Source organism: Myxine glutinosa, chromosome 9 (assembly GCF_964187855.1).
Source record: "Myxine glutinosa chromosome 9, kmMyxGlut1.1, whole genome shotgun sequence".
NCBI classification, from domain to species: domain Eukaryota; kingdom Metazoa; phylum Chordata; class Myxini; order Myxiniformes; family Myxinidae; genus Myxine; species Myxine glutinosa.
This window is the reverse complement of record NC_136269.1, coordinates 137,010,460-137,037,431: the sequence shown is the minus strand read 5'-3', so window position 1 is coordinate 137,037,431 and position 26,972 is coordinate 137,010,460. Positions and strand designations below refer to the sequence as shown.

At 47.4% G+C, this 26,972-nt stretch overlaps 1 protein-coding gene across 1 annotated transcript in view; it reads right to left on the bottom strand.

Annotated features, from left to right (window-relative positions):
* The window catches only part of LOC137434868 (F-actin-uncapping protein LRRC16A), a 265,856-nt gene that overhangs the window by 233,665 nt on the left and 5,219 nt on the right, over nucleotides 1-26,972 (bottom strand). Inside the window, 2 exon segments of the mRNA XM_078784989.1 lie at nucleotides 14,148-14,198; nucleotides 16,810-16,904. Of these exon segments, the coding sequence (XP_078641115.1) occupies nucleotides 14,148-14,198; nucleotides 16,810-16,904 (146 nt within the window).

The following is a 26,972-nucleotide window of genomic DNA, read 5'->3' as shown; positions in this document are numbered from 1 at the left end:
GGCTAGACAAACTCGAACCCAAGCTAGACAGCTTAGAGGCTAGACAAACTCGAACCAAGCTAGACAGCTTAGAGGCTAGACAAACTCGAACCCAAGCTAGACAGCTTAGAGGCTAGACAAACTCGAACCCAAGCTAGACAGCTTAGAGGCTAGACAAACTCGAACCCAAGCTAGACAGCTTAGAGGCTAGACAAACTCGAACCCAAGCTAGACAGCTTAGAGGCTAGACAAACTCGAACCCAAGCTAGACAGCTTAGAGGCTAGACAAACTCGAACCCAAGCTAGACAGCTTAGAGGCTAGACAAACTCGAACCCAAGCTAGACAGCTTAGACAGAGGCTAGACAAACTCGAACCCAAGCTAGACAGCTTAGAGGCTAGACAAACTCGAACCCAAGCTAGACAGCTTAGAGGCTAGACAAACTCGAACCCAAGCTAGACAGCTTAGAGGCTAGACAAACTCGAACCCAAGCTAGACAGCTTAGAGGCTAGACAAACTCGAACCCAAGCTAGACAGCTTAGAGGCTAGACAAACTCGAACCCAAGCTAGACAGCTTAGAGGCTAGACAAACTCGAACCCAAGCTAGACAGCTTAGAGGCTAGACAAACTCGAACCCAAGCTAGACAGCTTAGAGGCTAGACAAACTCGAACCCAAGCTAGACAGCTTAGAGGCTAGACAAACTCGAACCCAAGCTAGACAGCTTAGAGGCTAGACAAACTCGAACCCAAGCTAGACAGCTTAGACAGAGGCTAGACAAACTCGAACCCAAGCTAGACAGCTTAGAGGCTAGACAAACTCGAACCCAAGCTAGACAGCTTAGAGGCTAGACAAACTCGAACCCAAGCTAGACAGCTTAGAGGCTAGACAAACTCGAACCCAAGCTAGACAGCTTAGAGGCTAGACAAACTCGAACCCAAGCTAGACAGCTTAGAGGCTAGACAAACTCGAACCCAAGCTAGACAGCTTAGAGGCTAGACAAACTCGAACCCAAGCTAGACAGCTTAGAGGCTAGACAAACTCGAACCCAAGCTAGACAGCTTAGAGGCTAGACAAACTCGAACCCAAGCTAGACAGCTTAGAGGCTAGACAAACTCGAACCCAAGCTAGACAGCTTAGAGGCTAGACAAACTCGAACCCAAGCTAGACAGCTTAGAGGCTAGACAAACTCGAACCCAAGCTAGACAGCTTAGAGGCTAGACAAACTCGAACCCAAGCTAGACAGCTTAGAGGCTAGACAAACTCGAACCCAAGCTAGACAGCTTAGAGGCTAGACAAACTCGAACCCAAGCTAGACAGCTTAGAGACTAGACAAACTCGAACCCAAGCTAGACAGCTTAGAGGCTAGACAAACTCGAACCCAAGCTAGACAGCTTAGAGGCTAGACAAACTCGAACCCAAGCTAGACAGCTTAGAGGCTAGACAAACTCGAACCCAAGCTAGACAGCTTAGAGGCTAGACAAACTCGAACCCAAGCTAGACAGCTTAGAGGCTAGACAAACTCGAACCCAAGCTAGACAGCTTAGAGGCTAGACAAACTCGAACCCAAGCTAGACAGCTTAGAGGCGAGACAAACTCGAACCCAAGCTAGACAGCTTAGAGACTAGACAAACTCGAACCCAAGCTAGACAGCTTAGAGGCTAGACAAACTCGAACCCAAGCTAGACAGCTTAGAGGCTAGACAAACTCGAACCCAAGCTAGACAGCTTAGAGGCTCGACAAACTCGAACCCAAGCTAGACAGCTTAGAGGCTAGACAAACTCGAACCCAAGCTAGACAGCTTAGAGGCTAGACAAACTCGAACCCAAGCTAGACAGCTTAGAGGCTAGACAATCTCGAACCCAAGCTAGACAGCTTAGAGGCGAGACAAACTCGAACCCAAGCTAGACAGCTTAGAGGCTAGACAAACTCGAACCCAAGCTAGACAGCTTAGAGACTAGACAAACTCGAACCCAGGCTAGACAAACTCGAACCCAAGCTAGACAGCTTAGAGACTAGAGAAACTCGAACCCAAGCTAGACAGCTTAGAGGCTAGACAAACTCGAACCCAGGCTAGACAAACTCGAACCCAAGCTAGACAGCTTAGAGACTAGAGAAACTCGAACCCAAGCTAGACAGCTTAGAGGCTAGACAAACTCGAACCCAAGCTAGACAGCTTAGAGGCTAGACAATCTCGAACCCAAGCTAGACAGCTTAGAGGCTAGACAAACTCGAACCCAAGCTAGACAGCTTAGAGACTAGACAAACTCGAACCCAAGCTAGACAGCTTAGAGGCTAGACAAACTCGAACCCAAGCTAGACAGCTTAGAGGCTAGACAAACTCGAACCCAAGCTAGACAGCTTAGAGACTAGACAAACTTGAACCCAAGCTAGACAGCTTAGAGGCTAGACAAACTCAAACCCAAGCTAGACAGCTTAGAGGCTCGACAAACTCGAACCCAAGCTAGACAGCTTAGAGGCTAGACAAACTCGAACCCAAGCTAGACAGCTTAGAGGCTAGACAAACTCGAACCCAAGCTAGACAGCTTAGAGGCTAGACAATCTCGAACCCAAGCTAGACAGCTTAGAGGCTAGACAAACTCGAACCCAAGCTAGACAGCTTAGAGGCTAGACAAACTCGAACCCAAGCTAGACAGCTTAGAGACTAGACAAACTCGAACCCAGGCTAGACAAACTCGAACCCAAGCTAGACAGCTTAGAGACTAGAGAAACTCGAACCCAAGCTAGACAGCTTAGAGGCTAGACAAACTCGAACCCAGGCTAGACAAACTCGAACCCAAGCTAGACAGCTTAGAGACTAGAGAAACTCGAACCCAAGCTAGACAGCTTAGAGGCTAGACAAACTCGAACCCAAGCTAGACAGCTTAGAGGCTAGACAATCTCGAACCCAAGCTAGACAGCTTAGAGGCTAGACAAACTCGAACCCAAGCTAGACAGCTTAGAGACTAGACAAACTCGAACCCAAGCTAGACAGCTTAGAGGCGAGACAAACTCGAACCCAAGCTAGACAGCTTAGAGGCTAGACAAACTCGAACCCAAGCTCGACAGCTTAGAGACTAGACAAACTTGAACCCAAGCGAGACAGCTTAGAGGCTAGACAAACTCGAACCCAAGCTAGACAGCTTAGAGGCTAGACAAACTCGAACCCAAGCTAGACAGCTTAGAGGCTAGACAAACTCGAACCCAAGCTAGACAGCTTAGAGGCTAGACAAACTCGAACCCAAGCTAGACAGCTTAGAGGCGAGACAAACTCGAACCCAGGCTAGACAAACTCGAACCCAAGCTAGACAGCTTGGAGACTAGAGAAACTCGAACCCAAGCTAGACAGCTTGGAGACTAGAGAAACTCGAACCCAAGCTAGACAGCTTAGAGGCTAGACAAACTCGAACCCAAGCTAGACAGCTTAGAGGCTAGACAATCTCGAACCCAAGCTAGACAGCTTAGAGGCAAGACAAACTCGAACCCAAGCTAGACAGCTTAGAGACTAGACAAACTCGAACCCAAGCTAGACAGCTTAGAGGCTAGACAAACTCGAACCCAAGCTAGACAGCTTAGAGGCTAGACAAACTCGAACCCAAGCTAGACAGCTTAGAGGCTAGACAAACTCGAACCCAAGCTAGACAGCTTAGAGACTAGACAAACTCGAACCCAAGCTAGACAGCTTAGAGGCTAGACAAACTCGAACCCAAGCTAGACAGCTTAGAGGCTAGACAAACTCGAACCCAAGCTAGACAGCTTAGAGGCTAGACAAACTCGAACCCAAGCTAGACAGCTTAGAGGCTAGACAAACTCGAACCCAAGCTAGACAGCTTAGAGGCTAGACAAACTCGAACCCAAGCTAGACAGCTTAGAGGCTAGACAAACTCGAACCCAAGCTAGACAGCTTAGAGGCTAGACAAACTCGAACCCAAGCTAGACAGCTTATAGGCTAGACAAACTCGAACCCAAGCTAGACAGCTTAGAGGCTAGACAAACTCGAACCCAAGCTAGACAGCTTAGAGGCTAGACAAACTCGAACCCAAGCTAGACAGCTTAGAGGCTAGACAAACTCGAACCCAAGCTAGACAGCTTAGAGGCTAGACAAACTCGAACCAAAGCTAGACAGCTTAGAGGCTAGACAAACTCGAACCCAAGCTAGACAGCTTAGAGGCTAGACAAACTCGAACCCAAGCTAGACAGCTTAGAGGCGAGACAAACTCGAACCCAAGCTAGACAGCTTAGAGGCTAGACAAACTCGAACCCAAGCTAGACAGCTTAGAGGCTAGACAAACTCGAACCCAAGCGAGACAGCTTAGAGACTAGAGAAACTCGAACCCAAGCTAGACAGCTTAGAGGCTAGACAAACTCGAACCCAAGCTAGACAGCTTAGAGGCTAGACAATCTCGAACCCAAGCTAGACAGCTTAGAGGCTAGACAAACTCGAACCCAAGCTAGACAGCTTAGAGACTAGACAAACTCGAACCCAAGCTAGACAGCTTAGAGGCTAGACAAACTCGAACCCAAGCTAGACAGCTTAGAGGCTAGACAAACTCGAACCCAAGCTAGACAGCTTAGAGGCTAGACAAACTCGAACCCAAGCTAGACAGCTTAGAGACTAGACAAACTCGAACCCAAGCTAGACAGCTTAGAGGCTAGACAAACTCGAACCCAAGCTAGACAGCTTAGAGGCTAGACAAACTCGAACCCAAGCTAGACAGCTTAGAGGCTAGACAAACTCGAACCCAAGCTAGACAGCTTAGAGGCTAGACAAACTCGAACCCAAGCTAGACAGCTTAGAGGCTAGACAAACTCGAACCCAAGCTAGACAGCTTAGAGGCTAGACAAACTCGAACCCAAGCTAGACAGCTTAGAGGCTAGACAAACTCGAACCCAAGCTAGACAGCTTAGAGGCTAGACAAACTCGAACCCAAGCTAGACAGCTTAGAGGCTAGACAAACTCGAACCCAAGCTAGACAGCTTAGAGGCTAGACAAACTCGAACCCAAGCTAGACAGCTTAGAGGCTAGACAAACTCGAACCAAAGCTAGACAGCTTAGAGGCTAGACAAACTCGAACCCAAGCTAGACAGCTTAGACCTTAGAGGCTAGACAAACTCGAACCCAAGCTAGACAGCTTAGAGGCTAGACAAACTCGAACCCAAGCTCGACAGCTTAGAGGCTAGACAAACTCGAACCCAAGCTAGACAGCTTAGAGACTAGAGAAACTCGAACCCAAGCTTGACAACTTAGAGGCTAGACAAACTCGAACCCAAGCTAGACAGCTTAGAGGCTAGACAAACTCGAACCCAAGCTAGACAGCTTAGAGGCTAGACAAACTCGAACCCAAGCTAGACAGCTTAGAGGCTAGACAATCTCGAACCCAAGCTAGACAGCTTAGAGGCTAGACAAACTCGAACCCAAGCTAGACAGCTTAGAGACTAGACAAACTCGAACCCAAGCGAGACAGCTTAGAGACTAGGCAAACTCGAACCCAAGCTAGAAAGCTTAGAGGCTAGACAAACTCGAACCCAAGCTAGACAGCTTAGACCTTAGAGGCTAGACAAACTCGAACCCAAGCTAGACAGCTTAGAGGCTAGACAAACTCGAACCCAAGCTAGACAGCTTAGAGACTAGACAAACTCGAACCCAAGGTAGACAGCTTAGAGACTAGACAAACTAGAACCCAAGCTAGACAGCTTAGAGGCGAGACAAACTCGAACCCAAGCTAGACAGCTTAGAGGCTAGACAAACTCGAACCCAAGCTAGACAGCTTAGAGGCTAGACAAACTCGAACCCAAGCTAGACAGCTTAGAGGCTAGACAAACTCGAACCCAAGCTAGACAGCTTAGAGGCTAGACAAACTCGAACCCAAGCTAGACAGCTTAGAGGCTAGACAAACTCGAACCCAAGCTAGACAGCTTAGAGGCTAGACAAACTCGAACCCAAGCTAGACAGCTTAGAGGCTAGACAAACTCGAACCCAAGCTAGACAGCTTAGAGGCTAGACAAACTCGAACCCAAGCTAGACAGCTTAGAGGCTAGACAAACTCGAACCCAAGCTAGACAGCTTAGAGACTAGACAAACTCGAACCCAAGCTAGACAGCTTAGAGGCTAGACAAACTCGAACCCAAGCTAGACAGCTTAGAGGCTAGACAAACTCGAACCCAAGCTAGACAGCTTAGAGGCTAGACAAACTCGAACCCAAGCTAGACAGCTTAGAGGCTAGACAAACTCGAACCCAAGCTAGACAGCTTAGAGGCTAGACAAACTCGAACCCAAGCTAGACAGCTTAGAGGCTAGACAAACTCGAACCCAAGCTAGACAGCTTAGAGGCGAGACAAACTCGAACCCAAGCTAGACAGCTTAGAGACTAGACAAACTCGAACCCAAGCTAGACAGCTTAGAGGCTAGACAAACTCGAACCCAAGCTAGACAGCTTAGAGGCTAGACAAACTCGAACCCAAGCTAGACAGCTTAGAGGCTCGACAAACTCGAACCCAAGCTAGACAGCTTAGAGGCTAGACAAACTCGAACCCAAGCTAGACAGCTTAGAGGCAAGACAAACTCGAACCCAAGCTAGACAGCTTAGAGGCTAGACAATCTCGAACCCAAGCTAGACAGCTTAGAGGCTAGACAAACTCGAACCCAAGCTAGACAGCTTAGAGGCTAGACAAACTCGAACCCAAGCTAGACAGCTTAGAGGCTAGACAAACTCGAACCCAAGCTAGACAGCTTAGAGACTAGACAAACTCGAACCCAGGCTAGACAAACTCGAACCCAAGCTAGACAGCTTAGAGACTAGAGAAACTCGAACCCAAGCTAGACAGCTTAGAGGCTAGACAAACTCGAACCCAGGCTAGACAAACTCGAACCCAAGCTAGACAGCTTAGAGACTAGAGAAACTCGAACCCAAGCTAGACAGCTTAGAGGCTAGACAAACTCGAACCCAAGCTAGACAGCTTAGAGGCTAGACAATCTCGAACCCAAGCTAGACAGCTTAGAGGCTAGACAAACTCGAACCCAAGCTAGACAGCTTAGAGACTAGACAAACTCGAACCCAAGCTAGACAGCTTAGAGGCTAGACAAACTCGAACCCAAGCTAGACAGCTTAGAGGCTAGACAAACTCGAACCCAAGCTAGACAGCTTAGAGACTAGACAAACTTGAACCCAAGCTAGACAGCTTAGAGGCTAGACAAACTCAAACCCAAGCTAGACAGCTTAGAGGCTCGACAAACTCGAACCCAAGCTAGACAGCTTAGAGGCTAGACAAACTCGAACCCAAGCTAGACAGCTTAGAGGCTAGACAAACTCGAACCCAAGCTAGACAGCTTAGAGGCTAGACAATCTCGAACCCAAGCTAGACAGCTTAGAGGCTAGACAAACTCGAACCCAAGCTAGACAGCTTAGAGGCTAGACAAACTCGAACCCAAGCTAGACAGCTTAGAGACTAGACAAACTCGAACCCAGGCTAGACAAACTCGAACCCAAGCTAGACAGCTTAGAGACTAGAGAAACTCGAACCCAAGCTAGACAGCTTAGAGGCTAGACAAACTCGAACCCAGGCTAGACAAACTCGAACCCAAGCTAGACAGCTTAGAGACTAGAGAAACTCGAACCCAAGCTAGACAGCTTAGAGGCTAGACAAACTCGAACCCAAGCTAGACAGCTTAGAGGCTAGACAATCTCGAACCCAAGCTAGACAGCTTAGAGGCTAGACAAACTCGAACCCAAGCTAGACAGCTTAGAGACTAGACAAACTCGAACCCAAGCTAGACAGCTTAGAGGCTAGACAAACTCGAACCCAAGCTAGACAGCTTAGAGGCTAGACAAACTCGAACCCAAGCTAGACAGCTTAGAGACTAGACAAACTTGAACCCAAGCTAGACAGCTTAGAGGCTAGACAAACTCGAACCCAAGCTAGACAGCTTAGAGGCTAGACAAACTCGAACCCAAGCTAGACAGCTTAGAGGCTAGACAAACTCGAACCCAAGCTAGACAGCTTAGAGGCTAGACAAACTCGAACCCAAGCTAGACAGCTTAGAGGCTAGACAAACTCGAACCCAGGCTAGACAAACTCGAACCCAAGCTAGACAGCTTGGAGACTAGAGAAACTCGAACCCAAGCTAGACAGCTTAGAGGCTAGACAAACTCGAACCCAAGCTAGACAGCTTAGAGGCTAGACAATCTCGAACCCAAGCTAGACAGCTTAGAGGCTAGACAAACTCGAACCCAAGCTAGACAGCTTAGAGACTAGACAAACTCGAACCCAAGCTAGACAGCTTAGAGGCTAGACAAACTCGAACCCAAGCTAGACAGCTTAGAGGCTAGACAAACTCGAACCCAAGCTAGACAGCTTAGAGGCTAGACAAACTCGAAGCCAAGCTAGACAGCTTAGAGACTAGACAAACTCGAACCCAAGCTAGACAGCTTAGAGGCTAGACAAACTCGAACCCAAGCTAGACAGCTTAGAGGCTAGACAAACTCGAACCCAAGCTAGACAGCTTAGAGGCTAGACAAACTCGAACCCAAGCTAGACAGCTTAGAGGCTAGACAAACTCGAACCCAAGCTAGACAGCTTAGAGGCTAGACAAACTCGAACCCAAGCTAGACAGCTTAGAGGCTAGACAAACTCGAACCCAAGCTAGACAGCTTAGAGGCTAGACAAACTCGAACCCAAGCTAGACAGCTTAGAGGCTAGACAAACTCGAACCCAAGCTAGACAGCTTAGAGGCTAGACAAACTCGAACCCAAGCTAGACAGCTTAGAGGCTAGACAAACTCGAACCCAAGCTAGACAGCTTAGAGGCTAGACAAACTCGAACCAAAGCTAGACAGCTTAGAGGCTAGACAAACTCGAACCCAAGCTAGACAGCTTAGAGGCTAGACAAACTCGAACCCAAGCTAGACAGCTTAGAGGCGAGACAAACTCGAACCCAAGCTAGACAGCTTAGAGGCTAGACAAACTCGAACCCAAGCTAGACAGCTTAGAGGCTAGACAAACTCGAACCCAGGCTAGACAAACTCGAACCCAAGCTAGACAGCTTAGAGACTAGAGAAACTCGAACCCAAGCTAGACAGCTTAGAGGCTAGACAAACTCGAACCCAAGCTAGACAGCTTAGAGGCTAGACAATCTCGAACCCAAGCTAGACAGCTTAGAGGCTAGACAAACTCGAACCCAAGCTAGACAGCTTAGAGACTAGACAAACTCGAACCCAAGCTAGACAGCTTAGAGGCTAGACAAACTCGAACCCAAGCTAGACAGCTTAGAGGCTAGACAAACTCGAACCCAAGCTAGACAGCTTAGAGGCTAGACAAACTCAAACCCAAGCTAGACAGCTTAGAGACTAGACAAACTCGAACCCAAGCTAGACAGCTTAGAGGCTAGACAAACTCGAACCCAAGCTAGACAGCTTAGAGGCTAGACAAACTCGAACCCAAGCTAGACAGCTTAGAGGCTAGACAAACTCGAACCCAAGCTAGACAGCTTAGAGGCTAGACAAACTCGAACCCAAGCTAGACAGCTTAGAGGCTAGACAAACTCGAACCCAAGCTAGACAGCTTAGAGGCTAGACAAACTCGAACCCAAGCTAGACAGCTTAGAGGCTAGACAAACTCGAACCCAAGCTAGACAGCTTAGAGGCTAGACAAACTCGAACCCAAGCTAGACAGCTTAGAGGCTAGACAAACTCGAACCCAAGCTAGACAGCTTAGAGGCTAGACAAACTCGAACCAAAGCTAGACAGCTTAGAGGCTAGACAAACTCGAACCCAAGCTAGACAGCTTAGAGGCTAGACAAACTCGAACCCAAGCTAGACAGCTTAGAGGCTAGACAAACTCGAACCCAAGCTAGACAGCTTAGAGGCTAGACAAACTCGAACCCAAGCTCGACAGCTTAGAGGCTAGACAAACTCGAACCCAAGCTAGACAGCTTAGAGACTAGACAATCTCGAACCCAAGCTAGACAGCTTAGAGGCTAGACAAACTCGAACCCAAGCTAGACAGCTTAGAGACTAGACAAACTCGAACCCAAGCGAGACAGCTTAGAGACTAGACAAACTCGAACCCAAGCTAGAAAGCTTAGAGGCTAGACAAACTCGAACCCAAGCTAGACAGCTTAGACCTTAGAGGCTAGACAAACTCGAACCCAAGCTAGACAGCTTAGAGGCTAGACAAACTCGAACCCAAGCTAGACAGCTTAGAGACTAGACAAACTCGAACCCAAGGTAGACAGCTTAGAGACTAGACAAACTAGAACCCAAGCTAGACAGCTTAGAGGCGAGACAAACTCGAACCCAAGCTAGACAGCTTAGAGGCTAGACAAACTCGAACCCAAGCTAGACAGCTTAGAGGCTAGACAAACTCGAACCCAAGCTAGACAGCTTAGAGGCTAGACAAACTCGAACCCAAGCTAGACAGCTTAGAGGCTTGACAAACTCGAACCCAAGCTAGACAGCTTAGAGGCTAGACAAACTCGAACCCAAGCTAGACAGCTTAGAGGCTAGACAAACTCGAACCCAAGCTAGACAGCTTAGAGGCTAGACAAACTCGAACCCAAGCTAGACAGCTTAGAGACTAGACAAACTCGAACCCAAGCTAGACAGCTTAGAGGCTAGACAAACTCGAACCCATGATCAGATGAACCTATTGGAACAACTTGCCTTGTTCTGGACTTGTTAAGGACAAATTTTCTTACTCATGCCTCACATGTACGCTTGTGACAGTCAACATCTCTCCAGTCAACATTTTCAGAGAACTGGTGAGTCATCGCTATGTCACATCCCCTATTCCTATTCCCGATTTTCACCTTTCCAATGCATCAGGATTATTTTCTGTCTTTATTGACCCTATAAGGCCGACATTGTTTACTTCCTATAGATTGTTAATGAATGGGCAGGGTGGCCTCACCATATATAGTGTTTGCGGTGCAGTTTCTCCAGAATCCACTCATCGTGGCCTGTCCGAGTGGGTTTCTGCACCAGTTCAATGTGCTAAAAACTCAATAATACCACATTCTGGAGCACACACTCATTAAATGGAGAGGTTAAGTCAATTCTATTTTCCGCACTCCATTGTGGATGTAACAATCACCTGGTATCTTTATCAAGAGGAAACGTTTGGACCAGTAATATGTCTGTAGACACCATTTAAAAGGATCAAGTAAAGCAAGGCAATGACATGTAGCAAGTGTAAGTTGTAAACAAAAAGGTTCAATTTAATACCTGATATTAATACTGTCTGGGAATATATATGAATTAAGTGCAAGTGAAATCATAATGGGATAAATAAAATAAAATAAAACATTAAATGTCCATTAATTAATGTCCATTAAATGCGACGACAACGTCATTGTGGTATAATGAGTGCGCGAAATGGTCTTTTTCATGTATCTGACCTTCTTTTAATGGGGACCATTGAAAAAGCATTTAGTAATAAAAATATATTTTTGCGGGGGTTGGGTGAGTTGGGGGAGGAGGGTGAGGGAGGCGTGAGAGGGGTCCTTTCGGGCTGGAACTCCCAAACAGGTCTAAGGTTTACTACATTCCACGATATGCAAACGAACAGTGAGGAATTTGAAGAATCATAACTACAGAGGAGGTCCTGTTTGATTGGGCATAGCTAGCAGGTCATAACAACCCCAAACAAATAGCGTAGAGATTATTTTGTGGCTACAGTACAATGTAAGAGCCTGGTGTTGGCTTAGCGGTTAGCGTGCTGGCTTGGGTTCCTAGGATCCTGGGTTCGAATCCCGGTCGATCGCTGAATTAACACCATGTGGGTTGACTCAGCCTGTCATCCTTCCGAGGTCGGCAAATTGAGTACCAGTTCACTGGTAATTCCCTGTGTGTCGCAAGGGACGACTAACAGGGTTGGCGGCAGGAAGGGCATCCGGCCATGAAACTGCTTCAAAAAGGGGACCAACCCCTGCTCTGCGAGGAAAAATGGCCTCTAAAGGTGGTTCATCTTACTATAATTCACCAAATGTCCGTCCATTCCCAGGTACCGCAAAAACGGCTGAACCGATCACAACGATATTTTGGGTGGGTATTCCTGGGACCCCTGGGAGTAAAATAGGCTATATTGTTTTTCCAATTTTTGGAAGTTTCCCGATTTTTCCAAACACGATGGAATAATATTTACCGAAATGAACAGTTGCCTGGTGTTGAAGCCTGGTGTTGGGCTAGCGGCTAGGGTGCCAGCTTAGGATCCCAGGATCCTGGGTTCGAATCCCGGTCGATCGCTGAATTAACGCCAGGGGGGTTGACTCAGCCTGTCATCCTTCCGAGGTCGGCTAATTGAGTACCAGTTCACTGGTAATTCCATGCTTCTCGTAAAAAGGCGACAAAAAGGGTTGGCGGCAGGAAGGGCATCCGGCCGTAAAACATTGCTTCAAAAAGGGGACCGAAAAACGACAACAACCACGGTCCCCGAAAAAGGCCAACCCCCGCTTTGCGGGGAAAAATGGCCTCTAAATGTGGTTATTTTTTTATATATGAACAGTGATGTGGCTTTTGTTGAAATTCTACGTACCAGGAGAGAATAGATCGACTCCTGATGAACTCTTCCGATATAAACGTGCGGCTCCGAAGTAACACGGCAGCGTGTGCAAAGCGACTGAGAAACAGGTGTAGCGGCCGCTTCCGTGTTACAGATTCGGCGCGCAGTCTTCACACATAAACGTGCGACTGAGAAAGACGTGTAGCGGCCGCTTCCGTTTTGCAGAATTCAATCTTTTTTCAAAATGGGCGCCATGTACTGTTTAGATTTTGATGATTTGCGTGTGATATGATTCAACGGATGTTTATATGAATCGTTTAAAGTAAAAAAAAAAGCCTTCAATTTCTGATATTTTGCCTTTTCATTTGGGCCTCCCAATTGAAGCCCCGCCCATAGGGCAGGTACCGTTGCTAGTACAGTACAATGTAGCAAAAGAGTTGTTGTTGTCTGATATGCAGCCTGTGGGTGCTGGTTGCATCATTTCTGGGAGCGTGGCCCTGTTACCAGTAAGCTTGTATAGTACTCATTTTGCTGACGTCAGAAAGATGACAGGCCGAGTCAACCCACATGGTGTTATGTCAAAGGCACAACAGGGGCTTGAACCCAATGACCTAAGATCTTAAGCCAGCCACCTTAACCGTTAACCCAACACTAGACTTAGCGAAAGAGTGTTAATGAATGTAAAATCGAGCACGTAGTGACAAAACAACAGGGTTGTTTACTCTTGTGTAGAGAACGGAATATCGCCTGCTTGGATTTCACAGTGTTAGCCATGAGATGGGGAAAGTGGGAGACGAAGGCAGACGCGGAAGGAAACAAAGTCCAAACAGAAACAGGGTGTGACCATCATATGTGAGAAAACACATTCTGCACAAAGGCCTAGCTAGCCCCAGCGACATGTCAGACAGGCTGGAACACTCGATTAGTGGAGAGTTTCAGTGAAACCAAAATTTCAGTGAAATCGTTTTCACCTGTCCCTCTTTTGTATTCTCTTTCTCTCTATCTCCCGATCTCCCTCCCCCTTGCTCTGTTTTAACCGAAGGAAGGTTCATTGCTGGTGAAACACCCACGGGAATGATTACACAAGGTGTTTTTCCTTTATCTGAACAGTGGTAGTCAGAGCAGGAACTTATAATTTGTACAAAGTGTCTGCAATAACTCTCCGACTCGTCACGAAGGACACCGTAAGATCTCTAACGTCCAACAACTAATGCTGGAAGAAGGCAAGCCCAGTTTAACGTCTAACCGAGGGATGGCAGACACGTTCATGTCTCCCCCTGCCTGCAAGACACCGGGATGGCCATTTATAGCTGAGCCACGTCCAAACCCAAGTTGGACAGTTCAAAAATTCATACATCCAAATTCTTGGATTAAAAGTTAAGTTAATAATTCCAACACTGAAATTATTACGAAAAAGAGACATTGAGCGCTAAAATCGTATTAAACAGCATTCAAACTGGAGGGATAGTTGTCATAGGAGGAAGTGCTGCACCTGCATTGTTTCGCAATACCATTCGCAATTGAAATTCACCAACGCGTGACAAGAAAGCCAGTGGGGAAACCAGAATGGTGTAAAAAGAATGGCAACAACAGCAGGATTTCACTTGTTCCTCGACATTGACAAAAACTCTCTGCAACCAAAGCAAACGATGGGCCAAGGCCCTGAGCTCAACATACCTTGCACGGAGCTCTGGCGGTCAGGAGGAAGGCTCGGCATGCCGTCAGAACCTGTGAAGCAGGGGTAAAGGTGAGGAGGAGGTGTGAGTGGTTGATAAAGAATGTGCACAGTACATGCAAGAGATAGTTGCAGTAGAATCTTCAGCATTACATTATCTTTTTTTTTTTTTTCTTTTTTTTTTTTGTATACAAGATCGAGGCTCGTGAAAGAGCTAACATTAACTTAATTTTAGCCTTTCACTCACTCACCTCAGGCAGGTTGGTGGTCTTTCCGTCTTCTACCGACTCATCTCCGGCCTAGCCCCCCCAGCCCTGCCTGTGCTCTGTCCCCCAAATATTCCTACAGGTCACACAAGATCTGCCACAATCCTCTTATGGTGAAACTGCCAAAATCAAGACTCTCTGCTCACCTTCACTCTTTCATTCCTCTTTTCTCCCGCCTCTGGAACAAACTCCCACACTCTCTTCAATCCCACTCCTCCCTCCAGACCTTTAAAACAGCTGTTCACCACCATCTCATATCTTCCCCCATCCAAGACCTTGATCTTTTCTACCCCTGTTAATTCACCCCAGATACACTTTTCTGAAATACCGAATTATTTCCTGGAAGTCCTAGCTGTGTCAATGTGTTTTTGTTTTTTTTACCTCCCCCACCACCCCACCCACCTTCCCACCCCCCCCCCCCCCCCCACCAAGCCCTCTCCCTCCCACAGATCTCCCGATGTCCCTGCTCTCAAATGTTGTGTTTGCGTGCTTCCCCCTCTCCCCCCATCTTGTCTTCCCCGCTCCCTTTATTTCATCGTGTGTTCGTTTGTTTTTTTGTCATGAATGTTAGCTCTTACTCGAGCCTCGATCTTGTATACCAAAAAAAAAAAAACCCCCTAAAAGAAGTTGTTGGCCTAAGTTGAACTCAAAAATAATTGGTGGTTGAATTCAGTGACCACATATGCAAATCCTCTTAAAATTTCAAGTTAATCAGATGAAAATTGAGGATTTTAGAAATTTGACAATGTTGGTGACCTTTGGCCTATGTTGAGCTATTGACCTTTTGACCCTAAAAACAATAGGCTTCTTGCTTATAACCAACTCTACCATTTGGTGAAGTTTTGTGAAGATCGGTTAAAAATTATGACCTGTAGGCGACAGATATACAGACAGACAGACAGACAGACAGACAGACAAACAGAGAGACAGAGAGACAGAGAAACAGAGAAACAGGGAGAACAAGTGTTACGCCTAGGTCCCCCGTTCGTGAAGTGATGTGAGTTGACAAAGTGGAAGACGCAAGGCGGCCATCTTGGATTTTGACGTGGCGACACAATTTTCAATAGGGTTCTTCCTTATGCCTAGTTGCACCCACACACCAGATTAGAAGTTGGTACTTCGCTTATTTTTCAAGATATTTCGCTCACAAGGTTCAGACATGTATATGGTGGCGGCCATCTTGGATTTTGACATGGCGACCCAATTTTCAATAGGGTTCTTCCATATGCCTAGTTGCACCCACACACAAAATTAGAATTCGGTCCTTTGCTTACGCACGCACGGATGCACGCACGCACGGATGCACGCACACACACACACACGGATGGACGGACAGACAGACATATATATGGTGGCGGCCATCTTGGATTTTGACGTGGCGACCCAATTTTCAATAGCGTTCTTCCTTATGCCTAGATACACCCACACACCAGATTAGAAGTTAGTACTTCGTTTATTTTTCAAGATATTCCGCTCACAAGGTTCAGACATACATGGCGGTGGCCATCTTGGATTTTGACGTGGCGACCTAATTTTCAATATGGTTCTTCCATATGCCTAGTTGCACCCACACACCAAATTAGAATTCGGTCCTTCGCTTTCGCACGCACGCACTTTCGCACGCACGCACGCACGCGCGGACGCAAAAACCATAGTCCCCCTTTTGCTCCGCGGTGCGACGGGGGGCAATAACGCACAAGACCAACGTACTTGAAAATTCTGTGATTGACTGTGTGTGTGACTGCGAGTTTGTGTGTGTGTGTGACTGCGAGTTTGACTGTGTGTGTGACTGTGTGTGTGACTGTGTGTGTGACTGTGTGTGTGACTGTGTGTGTGACACTGTGTGTGACTGTGTGTGTGACTGTGTGTGTGACAGTGTGTGTGACAGTGTGTGTGACTGTGTGTGAGACTGTGTGTGAGACTGTGAGTGAGACTGTGTGTGAGACTGTGTGTGAGACTGTGTGTGTGACTGTGTGTGTGACTGTGTGTGTGACTGTGTGTGAGACTGTGTGTGTGACTGTGTGTGACTGTGTGTGTGACTGTGTGTGTTACTGTGTGTGTGACTGTGTGTGTGACTGTGTGTGTGACTGTGTGTGTGACTGTGTGTGTTACTGTGTGTGTGACTGTGTGTGTGACTGTGTGTGAGACTGTGTGTGTGACTGTGTGTGACTGTGTGTGTGACTGTGTGTGTTTGTGTGTGTGACTGTGTGTGTGACTGTGTGTGTGACTGTGTGTGTGACTGTGTGTGTGACTGTGTGTGTGACTGTGTGTGACTGTGTGTGTGACTGTGTGTGTTACTGTGTGTGTGACTGTGTGTGTTACTGTGTGTGCGACGAGTGAGGGATGATCTTTCGACGAACCACATACAGAAACTCCATATCAATAAACATTCCCTTACCAGGATGCGTGGTTCAAACTTGTCTGCACGAAGTTCCAATTTGACATGTTTCTTCAAACCGATTCGCACTTTTCCGAGCACGTCCCTCACACTCTCTGCGAAGTTAACAAAACGGATCAATGTGCAGAGATAACAAAGACTAGCACCGTGCAGGAGAAGTCAACAACGTGACTCGTTTTTCCATAGACTTATTCGATAAAGGCCGGAGAGTGAAAACGAAAGCAACAATGCCTGGAGTGACTAATGCTGCGGATGAATGAGTTTGTATTATTAGATGAAACAAAACTGCTTTCTGTTCACTCGATTTCACCCACAGATGATAAATGGCACCGACGTACTAAACATGATAACACGTTACAGTGGGCTGGCAGGTTGGCCTACAGGTACGCACACCAGCCTCCGAGCTGTGTAACCAGGTAAGGGTTCCCATCCCAGCTATAAACTGCCACCCAGGTGTTTCACACGCAGTGACTCATCAATGTGTGTTGTCCCTCGGACGTTAAACGGGAATGCCCATCCGCCGGCATTCGTTGCTGAGCGTTAAAGATCCAACGGTGTCTTTCACGAAGAGTAGGCAAGCTATCGCCGGCATCATGAACAAATCACCAGTTGGTGCCGAAAACTGCAGGTACCGCACAGGTGTTGGTCTGGTCTCGCTGGATATCCCTTGGCACCAGGTTACACCGCTTACTATGTCATTGTGGTTGTTGTCTGGACAGCGGCTCACACACCATAGACAAATTCACGTCCCCAGGTTGTTCGCGTCTCATATGTGAACGGCCATCTTTGATTACGAAGGGCGGTCACGATGATGAACATATGACGTCATCCATGCTTTCAGAGTGAATAAATAAATAAACACGCCTTTCTGTGAATCCCGAAACCGGATTCTTTGACGTCGATTGCACAAGTGTTTCCAACAGCACATTATCATCATCATCATCATGCTAAAATACGCCATTTGTGTCTGTCGGATGAATCTTTGACGCCAATCCATTCTGTCGTCACTTATCCAATCTCAACCAAACTTGACACGAGGATCAAGGGTCACACAATGGAGGTTGTAGCCAATTCATTTGCCCCCCTCCCCAAATGGGGTTTTCCCCACCAATGGCGTTGTATGTTGAGGTGTATATCCGTGTTAAGATAGCTTTATCGTGGCGTTTCTCCAAGGCCACTTCTAGGGTGACCAGGTCAGAGGAAAAAACCTAGGGGCAACACCCCTGGCGCTCACCTGGTAGAATAAACGGTATACTGCACCGACGAAAGGTATTTTAAACCAATTTCAATGGTTGCTGGAAGACAGAGCAGCATGTAGAATCATACTAACAGAATCATAGGACTTTAAACAAACAAACAAAAAAATACCTATTTTGGGGGGCAACACCCCTGGCGCTCACCTGGTAGAATAAACGGTATACTGTACCGACGAAAGGTATTTTAAACCAATTTCAATGGTTGCTACAAGACAGAGCAGCATGAAGAATCATACGAACAGAATCATAGGACTTTAAACAAACAAACAAAAAAATACCTATTTTGGGGGGCAACACCCCTGGCGCTCACCTGGTAGAATAAACGGTATACTGTACCGACTAAAGGTATTTTAAACCAATTTCAATGGTTGCTAGAAGACAGAGCAGCATGAAGAATCATACTGAACATAATCATAGGACTTTAAATAAACAAACAAAAAAATACCTATTTTGGGGGGCAACACCCCCTCTCCCAACCCCATATACCTCCTCAGACCACAATTTTTCTAATGCCGTGAACAAACTTTGGTACATCACGGGTGATGAAGGTTGTGGTCAAGTTTCATCGAAATCGTGTGTGTAGTTTCAGAGAAGAAAGCAAATACTTATTTGAGGGGGTCATACCCAGACCCCCTTTAACCCCATGTAGACCACCTTACATTTTCTTATTGCTGTGAACAAACTTTAGTCACAACACAACAAATATCATTTGTGCCAAGTTTGGTCACAATCCCTTCAGCGGTTTCGGAGAAGAAGTTGCAAGTATTTATGGACGGACGGACGGACGGACGGACTCACGGACGACGCGCCATCGCATAAGCTCTCCTGAACTTCGCTCCAGGTGAGATAAAAATACGGAACACTCAGGCAATTACCCTTTAGAACCCTTTAGAATTACTCAGTCTGGTGAGAAAATGAGAATCACAACATGTTTAAGTGAAAAAAAAAAAAAATTACCAAGATTTCTTTGGAATGTTTATTATCCAGGTTACCTTTTGTGCTCCTGAAGAGTCTTTTACTATGAAGATTTTAATCCCTTGGCTTGATATGCGGTAACTATAAATTTAGACTTGTGTGTGCTTCCTGCAGTATGCTGCTTCATATGCGGAAACCATAAATTTAGACTTGTGTGTGTGTGTGTGTTTAGAACTCCATTCAGGGCCACACGTTGACTGCGACCAGAGAGGAAGTCCACAAGCCATGAGTGGAGATTTACATGAATACCATAGGAGGAGAGTTTGGTGAGCAAAGCTGGGTACCAGACCGTATCGAAGGCACGTGATATGTCGAGGGAGACAGCTCTAATTTCCTGATTGGCATTGAGGACCTCCATCCATGGTTGAGACAGCAGAAGCAGCATGTCCAGAGTAGAATGACCTGGTCTGAATCCAAATTGAAGATCAGAGATCGAGTCATTGGAGAAGAGAAAGGATTTGATATCCGAAGGGATGATGGATTCCATGACTTTGCGGATAATTGGGAGCAGGCTGATTGGTCTGTAGTTGCTAGGATCTGTTTTTGCACCTTTTTTGTGTAAAGCGGTAATGTTGGCTGATTTCCAAGCAGATGGCAGATGACCTTGAGCAAAAGAGAGGGTGAAGAGAACAGAGAAAGGGTGAGATGGAGCAGCAAAGCAGGATTTTAGGACCCGTGGGCTAATGCCGTCTGGTCTAGTTGCAGAATCAGAGTCGAGGATTGACAGAAACTTCTGCACCTTGTCAGGAGAGAATGACACAGAGTCCAGGAGCAGTTGGGTTCGACTGGGAAAGGTGGGAACAGAGAGAGATGGGTTTGGGACACAAGATTTTGAGGCAAACACAGAGTTGAGGCATTCGGCTTTTTCATGTGCGGTGCCAACTGTGTAGCCGTTTGAGGTAAGGGAGGGGATGGAGGGCGAACAAACACCAGAAACGGACTTGACCAGACGCCACCAGGATTTGAAGGAGGGAGACGGGCTTGATAGCAGAGAGATAGTGTTTCCTGGCTCTCCTGAGGGTAGACACACACTGGTTCCGAGCTTTGAGAAAGGAGCGGAGATTGCCTTCCGTTGGATTCGCCTTCCGTTGGATTCGCCTTCCATTAGGAGAAGGCAAGTTGTTTCAGGGCAACTGCCTCACCACAAGATTCCATGTACCATGGACGGGAGGAAGGGTATGATAACTGAAGACGAGATGAGATAAATCTGTGCATGAGAGAAATTCACTTTGGAAGAATTCCCAGGATGAGTTGATGTCAGAGGCAGTAGAGATGGGAGACCAGTCCGGATGATTGATGGCTGCTTGAAGACCGTGCCAGTTGGCCTGAGTGAAATGCGAGACTAGTCGACGCTGAGGAGGCTCTCTGAGAATGGCCAGAGAGATGTCCACTTCAACAATCAAATGATCAGATGAACCGATTGGAGCAGAAGAAGAGCAGCACATATTTGCGGGGAAGTTAGTCATAACCAATCTAGAAGAGAAGTTGCTCCGGTGACTGAGATCCGGGTCGGGAAATTGACAGATTGTGTCAGTCCCAGTTGGTCGCAGACTGCTTGAAATGCGGTAACCATTAGTTTAGACTTGTGCGTGCTTCCTGCAATATGCTGCTTGATATGCGGTAACCATCAGTTTACACTTGTGTGTGCTTCCTGCAGCATGCTGCTTGACATCGGATAAGCCGCCGTGGCAAATGGAGGAAGTCCATGAGAATACTGTAACTGTACAGTAAGCTCCATGACAATTTTCAGTATCCTTCATCAACTAGTCATAACTGGTGGAAGGCAGCCATTCATCACGAAAGACACACATCCTTTTTGTGGTCATCTTCCTCTTTTTCCATGAACTTTTGTCCTTCAAAGTTTCATCACTCCCAGTCCTATGTGACGAGTCCCATGACGCCATGACAGTGTTTCGTTTCCGGCTGCTGCTTGGCCTCATTGACAGCATATTGTTGCTATGATGGAAGCATACGCGCCAGTGCTGCATGCCGCCTTTCCTTTCCCTTTTCAAATATTGTTCGGAGAACGAAAAATACGGGACAAATGGCGTCCCGGGAAGGTTGAAACGGGACGCGGGCTATTTGAGTAAAAAACAAGACAATCCCATAAAACGCGGGACACCTGGTCAGTCCTGCTGCTTCTAATAACAAGAGAAAAATGACCACAGTGTGGTCACCAGCTGCGACGTGTAGAATCATGAGGATATCTATTGCAATATGTTCTTACCTCATACCAACGCACGTCCGAGTGTATGCGCATGCGCTATTCAAAAAGGCACCCCAACAACAAGAACAACAACGCGGTCCTCTCATCGAGCTGCTCGTCACAGCTAAAAACATTATATTAATGTGATTACAAAACAACATTAATACTAATAATACACCACCTCCCCAAGGGGTTTTCCTCCTGAACAAATGCTGTGTTAACGTGTATAAATAGCTTATCGGGGCATTGATCAGCGCGGAACTACGTAACTTCCGGTTAGTGCACCCTTCGCGGCAACAGTCACGTGAAAAACAAACCACAAAAGGGCACGTGTTACAGCCGTAAATTATGGAAACGGTGTAGGTTATTTGATCATAACTCGCTTAATTCTTGTCTGATCTTTAAAATTTTAACTTTCCGACAAGCTAGAAGTAATTCTCTTTCTAACAATATAAAGTTTTATGAAAAATAATACGAAATGTTTGTATAGCCGCCCACGGATCTACGTATCTTCCGGTCAGTGCACCCTTCTCGACAACAGTCACGTGATTGGATACGTTGAAAACGAACCACAAAAGGGCACGTGTTGCAGCTTACTTCCGGTAGTCCCGCCCTAGCTATTTCATGGGAGCAACGGCCTCCACCAGAAGTAAAAATATTATAAGCCACAAACACGTATAATTAGCTTTTTAAACAGCTACTAATGCTGTTTAACACTAAATTGAAAAGAATTTGGAGGAATCCTGACATCTGTTAGGCAAATTTTACTTAGGGAATTGAGCGAAGATCTACTGTAATCTATACACCCCACAAGGGTTAAAAACATGACCTGTCCTGCTGCTAACGTGGCGTTTTTTATGGCGGCCTTTGGAACCAGTCGCTACTGCTGTTTAACACTAACCTGAAATGGAGGAAACCCAGGGTGTGTTCAGTTACCAAGCAGCTAGGCCGTTCCTCATATATTATCTTGCCAAGCCAGCCGTTCCTTATCAACAGTTTTGAATGAAGTGCTTGCTTGAGTGCTTAAACTGCTTGGCGAGCTCTTTACAAGAAACTTGGTAACTGAACTCACCCCAGGTGTGCCAAGGAAGGATGTTGTACGACGGAGGATGCCCAATCGGCGGCTGGTGTTGGAGGCCAACTTTAAAATGTGGTTTTCCCAAAAGCGATCATGGCTGATGTTGAGACCCAAGAGGTTGAATGACGAAACTTACTCAAGAGGATTGTTAGGAAAGAAGATTGGAGAATTTGCCAGAAGGTCCTTTTGGAGAGAGATCGTGAGCGTGTGAGATTTGTCAGGATTGAAAGACATATTCCAAGTGTTTGATCATCTTGTGATTTTCTCAAGGTGTGAAGACAGGGAAGAGGCTGCTACCTGCCTGTCTGAAGGATGAAGGATGTCATGGCAGTCGGCGGAAGGTGGAGTCATCAGAAAATAGATAATGGGGATTTTATAGAGAATGCGAGGGATCATTGATGAAGAGCAAGAAGCAAGGTTTGTACTGTATATCAAGCCAAGTACATGGTCTACATGCTAAAGTGGCTGTTCTACCTCCATTCTATCCTTACTCTTCTCGAAAGACACCGTAGGATCTTTAACGTCCATCAACTAATGCTATTAAGATGGGATGCGTGGAGGAGATTCCCAGTTGAATGTTCATCGGAGGGATGGGACACTTTGGGATTGAATGCCTTGTCTGCAAAACACCAACCTAAGTTTAAATGTAGGGCGGGAATCAAACCCAGACTAAACTCGAAGCTTAGTACGCCACACCAAGCAAAAAATGGACTTTTTTTTTTTTGTATACAAGATCGAGACTCGTGAAAGAGCTAACATTAATCACACAAAAAGACTAAGATGGGGACACACAACACACAAAAAACAAGGGGAGCGGCAGACAAGATGGGGATAGAGAGGGAAGGACACAAACACAACATTTGAGAGCAGGGACATCGGGAGGACTGGGGGGGAGGTGGGAGAGGAATAAAACATATTGTTACTGATCGCGGTTTAGATGTTATGATGACCGAGCGGTGGTGTATTACCGCGACCTAACAGGATCCCTGACTCACCCGATTCACCCAGGACTTTGGCCGGATCGCACCGCAGCTGCTCAATGAGGGGAAAAGACTAAAACGACGAATGCAAAGAGGAAAAGGAATAAAACGAATAGACGGACAGAAGAGTAATTGGATTTATTATTTACACAAGCAAAAAGGAGCAATCAAGGTTTATTTACAACACATAAGACGCAGGTGACACAGTGCAAATTTTAGCTTACCTACAGACTTAATTAAATACCCAGGGACAGAACAAGCAAAACAAACTCACGTACACAAGAAGGGTGGAAAGGCAGGAGGTGGATGGCTGGAGGGAGAGGAAAGGTCCAAGGGGGTCCTGCAGCTGAACCGGCGCGTTTAGCAGCCGCCGTTCCTTTACGGTCCTGCTCCAAACCGCCGTTCAGGCCCCCTTTGGCTGTTGGGTGTTCTTGCTGCTGCGGCCTCCGCTGCGTTCCCAGGACTTGTCTGACTCGTTGGTCCACACCCTCAACTCTTTCTTGGTCCCTCACTCTTTACCACCGACTCCTCACCGCAACCAACGCAACCAACTGACCACCGACTCTACTGACTGACTCTTCACCACTCTCCACTTGACGACCGACTCTCAACCAACTCAGACCAACTCTCTCTCACTTCCGTGCGCGCCTTTTATAGCGCCTCCAGCGATTAAGCCGCCGGCGTTTTGGACACGCCCATCGGGGTGCTCACCTCGGCCCTGGTTGGTCGCGTGACCCTCGGGCTCCGCCCTCGATGACGACGGGCGGGTACGCCCCTCCTCCCCTCTATGACGAGGTGGAGACACGCCTTTCTTCTCCGACCCTGTCTCGTGGTCAATGGCGGTTATTGGAGGGGAGGTGATTGCGAATCGAGGGCTCAGCAATGACGAGAGGGGATGTAATATGGGCAATCGAGGCTCAGCAATGACGAAAGGGGATGTGATAGGAAATGGAGGTTTTGGGGATGGGAATGAAAGGGGATCTATTCTCTTTCACTGGTGCAATGGAGTACTTCAATTAATGGGAGACACAGCCTTACCCTAAAACACAGAATAAGAGATAACTATCAACAGGGGTATTCTATTACTTGGCTGATGTGTATGCTTGTGGACTAATTATGGGATGCCCTTTCACCTTTACACAGCTCCGGAGGTAGGGGGGCGCAGAATAAACAATAATAATAATAATACAGCACACAATCAAAAAATATACAGTCCTCATCTCCGCAACAATATGAACACTGCAAGGACTCTGCGGTGAATTAGCGGGGGTAGAAAAGATCAAGGTTTTCGATGGGGGAAGATAAGAGATGGTGGTGAACAGCTGTTTTAAAGACCTGGAGGGAGGAGTGGGATTGAAGGGAGTGGGGGAGTTTGTTCCAGAGGCGGGAGAAAAGGGGAATGAAAGAGTGAAGGTGAGCAGAGAGCCTAGACTTTGGCAGTTTAACCACAAGAGGGTTGCTGGCAGATCTTGTGCGACCTGAAGGAATATTGGGGGGACAGAGCACAGAGAGAGCTGGGGGAGCAAGGCCGGAGAGGAGTCGGTAAAGACAGAAAGACCACCAACCTGCCTGCGGTGAGTGAGTGAAAGGCCCTCGGAGTTAGCTTCATTGCGGGAGGTTTCAATGATTCTGAAAGCTTTGGTTTCAACAGCGTGAAGCCGAGCAAGGTGTGAGGCAGGAGCACCAGCCCAGAGGGGAGAGCAGTATTCCATTGAGCTGCGGATGAAAGCCTTGTATGTGGTGAGGAGCTCAGGTGTACCAAGGAAGGACTTCGCACGACGGAGGATGCGCAGTCGGCGACTGGCTTTGGAGGCCAGCTTGGAAATGTGGTTTTCCCAAGAAAGATCATGGCAGATGGTGAGACCCAAAAGCTTGAGTGACAGAACTTCTTGGAGAGGATTGTTGAGAAAGTGGATGGGAGGGTTGTCCAGTCGGTCCTTTCGGAGAGACATAGTAAGAGTGTGAGATTTGTCAGGATTGAAAGACATGTTCCACTTGTTTGCCCAGTCTGTGATTTTGTCCAGGTCTGCAGAGAGTGAGGAGGCTGCAGACTGCCGATCTGAGGGATGAGGAATGGAGCGGCAGATAGTGGAGTCATCAGCAAAGAGATAGAGAGGATTTTCCAGAGAGTCGGAGAGATCATTGATGAAGACCAGAAATAGCACGGGGCCCAGAACACTACCTTGGGGAGCTGCAGCCTGAACAGGAAGGGGAGATGAGAGAAATCCATTCAGGGCCACACCATTTGACCCATTTGGCCATCATCGGTGGTGAGAAGGCACTTTTCTGCAGGGGAGCAGGAAGATGGGGCATGGAGCTGGTTTGGAGGAGATGGGCAAGGTGATGAGACAAACAGGACGATCCATAGGCAATTGCGGAGGAAGAAAACGGCTCCACGACCAAGGCAGGGGTGCAGGATGGCCTCCTTAATGCTCCCCTCCTTCCAATTCTCCTTAGAACTTCACAGTTCTCTTTCACAAAACAGAGCGGACATCCTCGTTTTCCTCGCACCCCTCTCTTCTCCTCCTCAGCCTCAGAGGTCCACTGTATATTTTTCCCGCTCGTCCTGGCTCCTCCCCCTTCTCCTCAGCCTCTCCACAGACCCTGCACGCTCCACAGCACACTGTTCCCGCCGAATTCTCCTCACAGACTTTCAACGGGATTCAACTGACTGCTCTTTGCTCCTCCCTCGTCTCCCTTGACAACGCTTGGGCTCCACCCCCGTCCAGGGGACGATTATAGCTCCACCCCCTCCCTCCTTGCCTCTCACAATGACTATGTCATGGCTTTCTGCCTCGCTTTTCTGTCCTTTCATGAATATTGTTCAACAGAGATGTCACTCGGCACGTGGAAGGTTACATGAGGTTTTTTTTTTTTTTTTTTTTGTATACAAGATCGAGGCTCGTGAAAGAGCGAACATTAATCACACAGAAAGACAAACCGACACATAAAACATATAACATCGGGAGCGGTAGACAAGATGGGGAGAGAGGGGGAAGGACACAAACACAACATTTGAGAGCAGGGACCGAGAGACATGGAGACATCGAGAGATCTGAGAGAGGGCGAGGGCTTTGAGGGGGGGGCATGGGAAGGGGGCGGTGGGAGAGGTATAAAACATATGGACACTGCCAGGACTTCCAGGAAAGAAGTTGGAATTTCAAACAAGGTGGATCTGGGGTGAATTAGCGGGGGCAGAAAAGATCAAGGTTTTGGATGGGGGAAGATAAGAGATGGTGGTGAACAGCTGTTTTAAAGACCTGGAGGGAGGAGTGGGATTGAAGGGAGTGAGGGAGTTTGTTCCAGAGGCGGGAGAAAAGAGGAATGAAAGAGTGAAGGTGAGCAGAGAGCCGAGATTTCGGCAGTTTAACCATCAGAGGGTTGCTGGCAGATCTTGTGCGACCTGTAGGAATATTTGGGGGACAGAGCACAGAGAGAGCTGGGGGCGCAAGGCCGGAGAGGAGTCGGTAGAAGACAGAAAGACCACCTACCTGCCTGCGGTGAGTGAGTGAAAGGCCCTCAGAGATAGCTTCATCGCGGGAGATTCCAATAATTCTGAAAGCTTTGGTTTCAACAGCGTGAAGCCGAGCTAGGTGTGAGGCAGGAGCACCGGCCCATAGGGGCGAACAGTATTCCATTGAGCTGCGGATGAAAGCCTTGTATGTGGT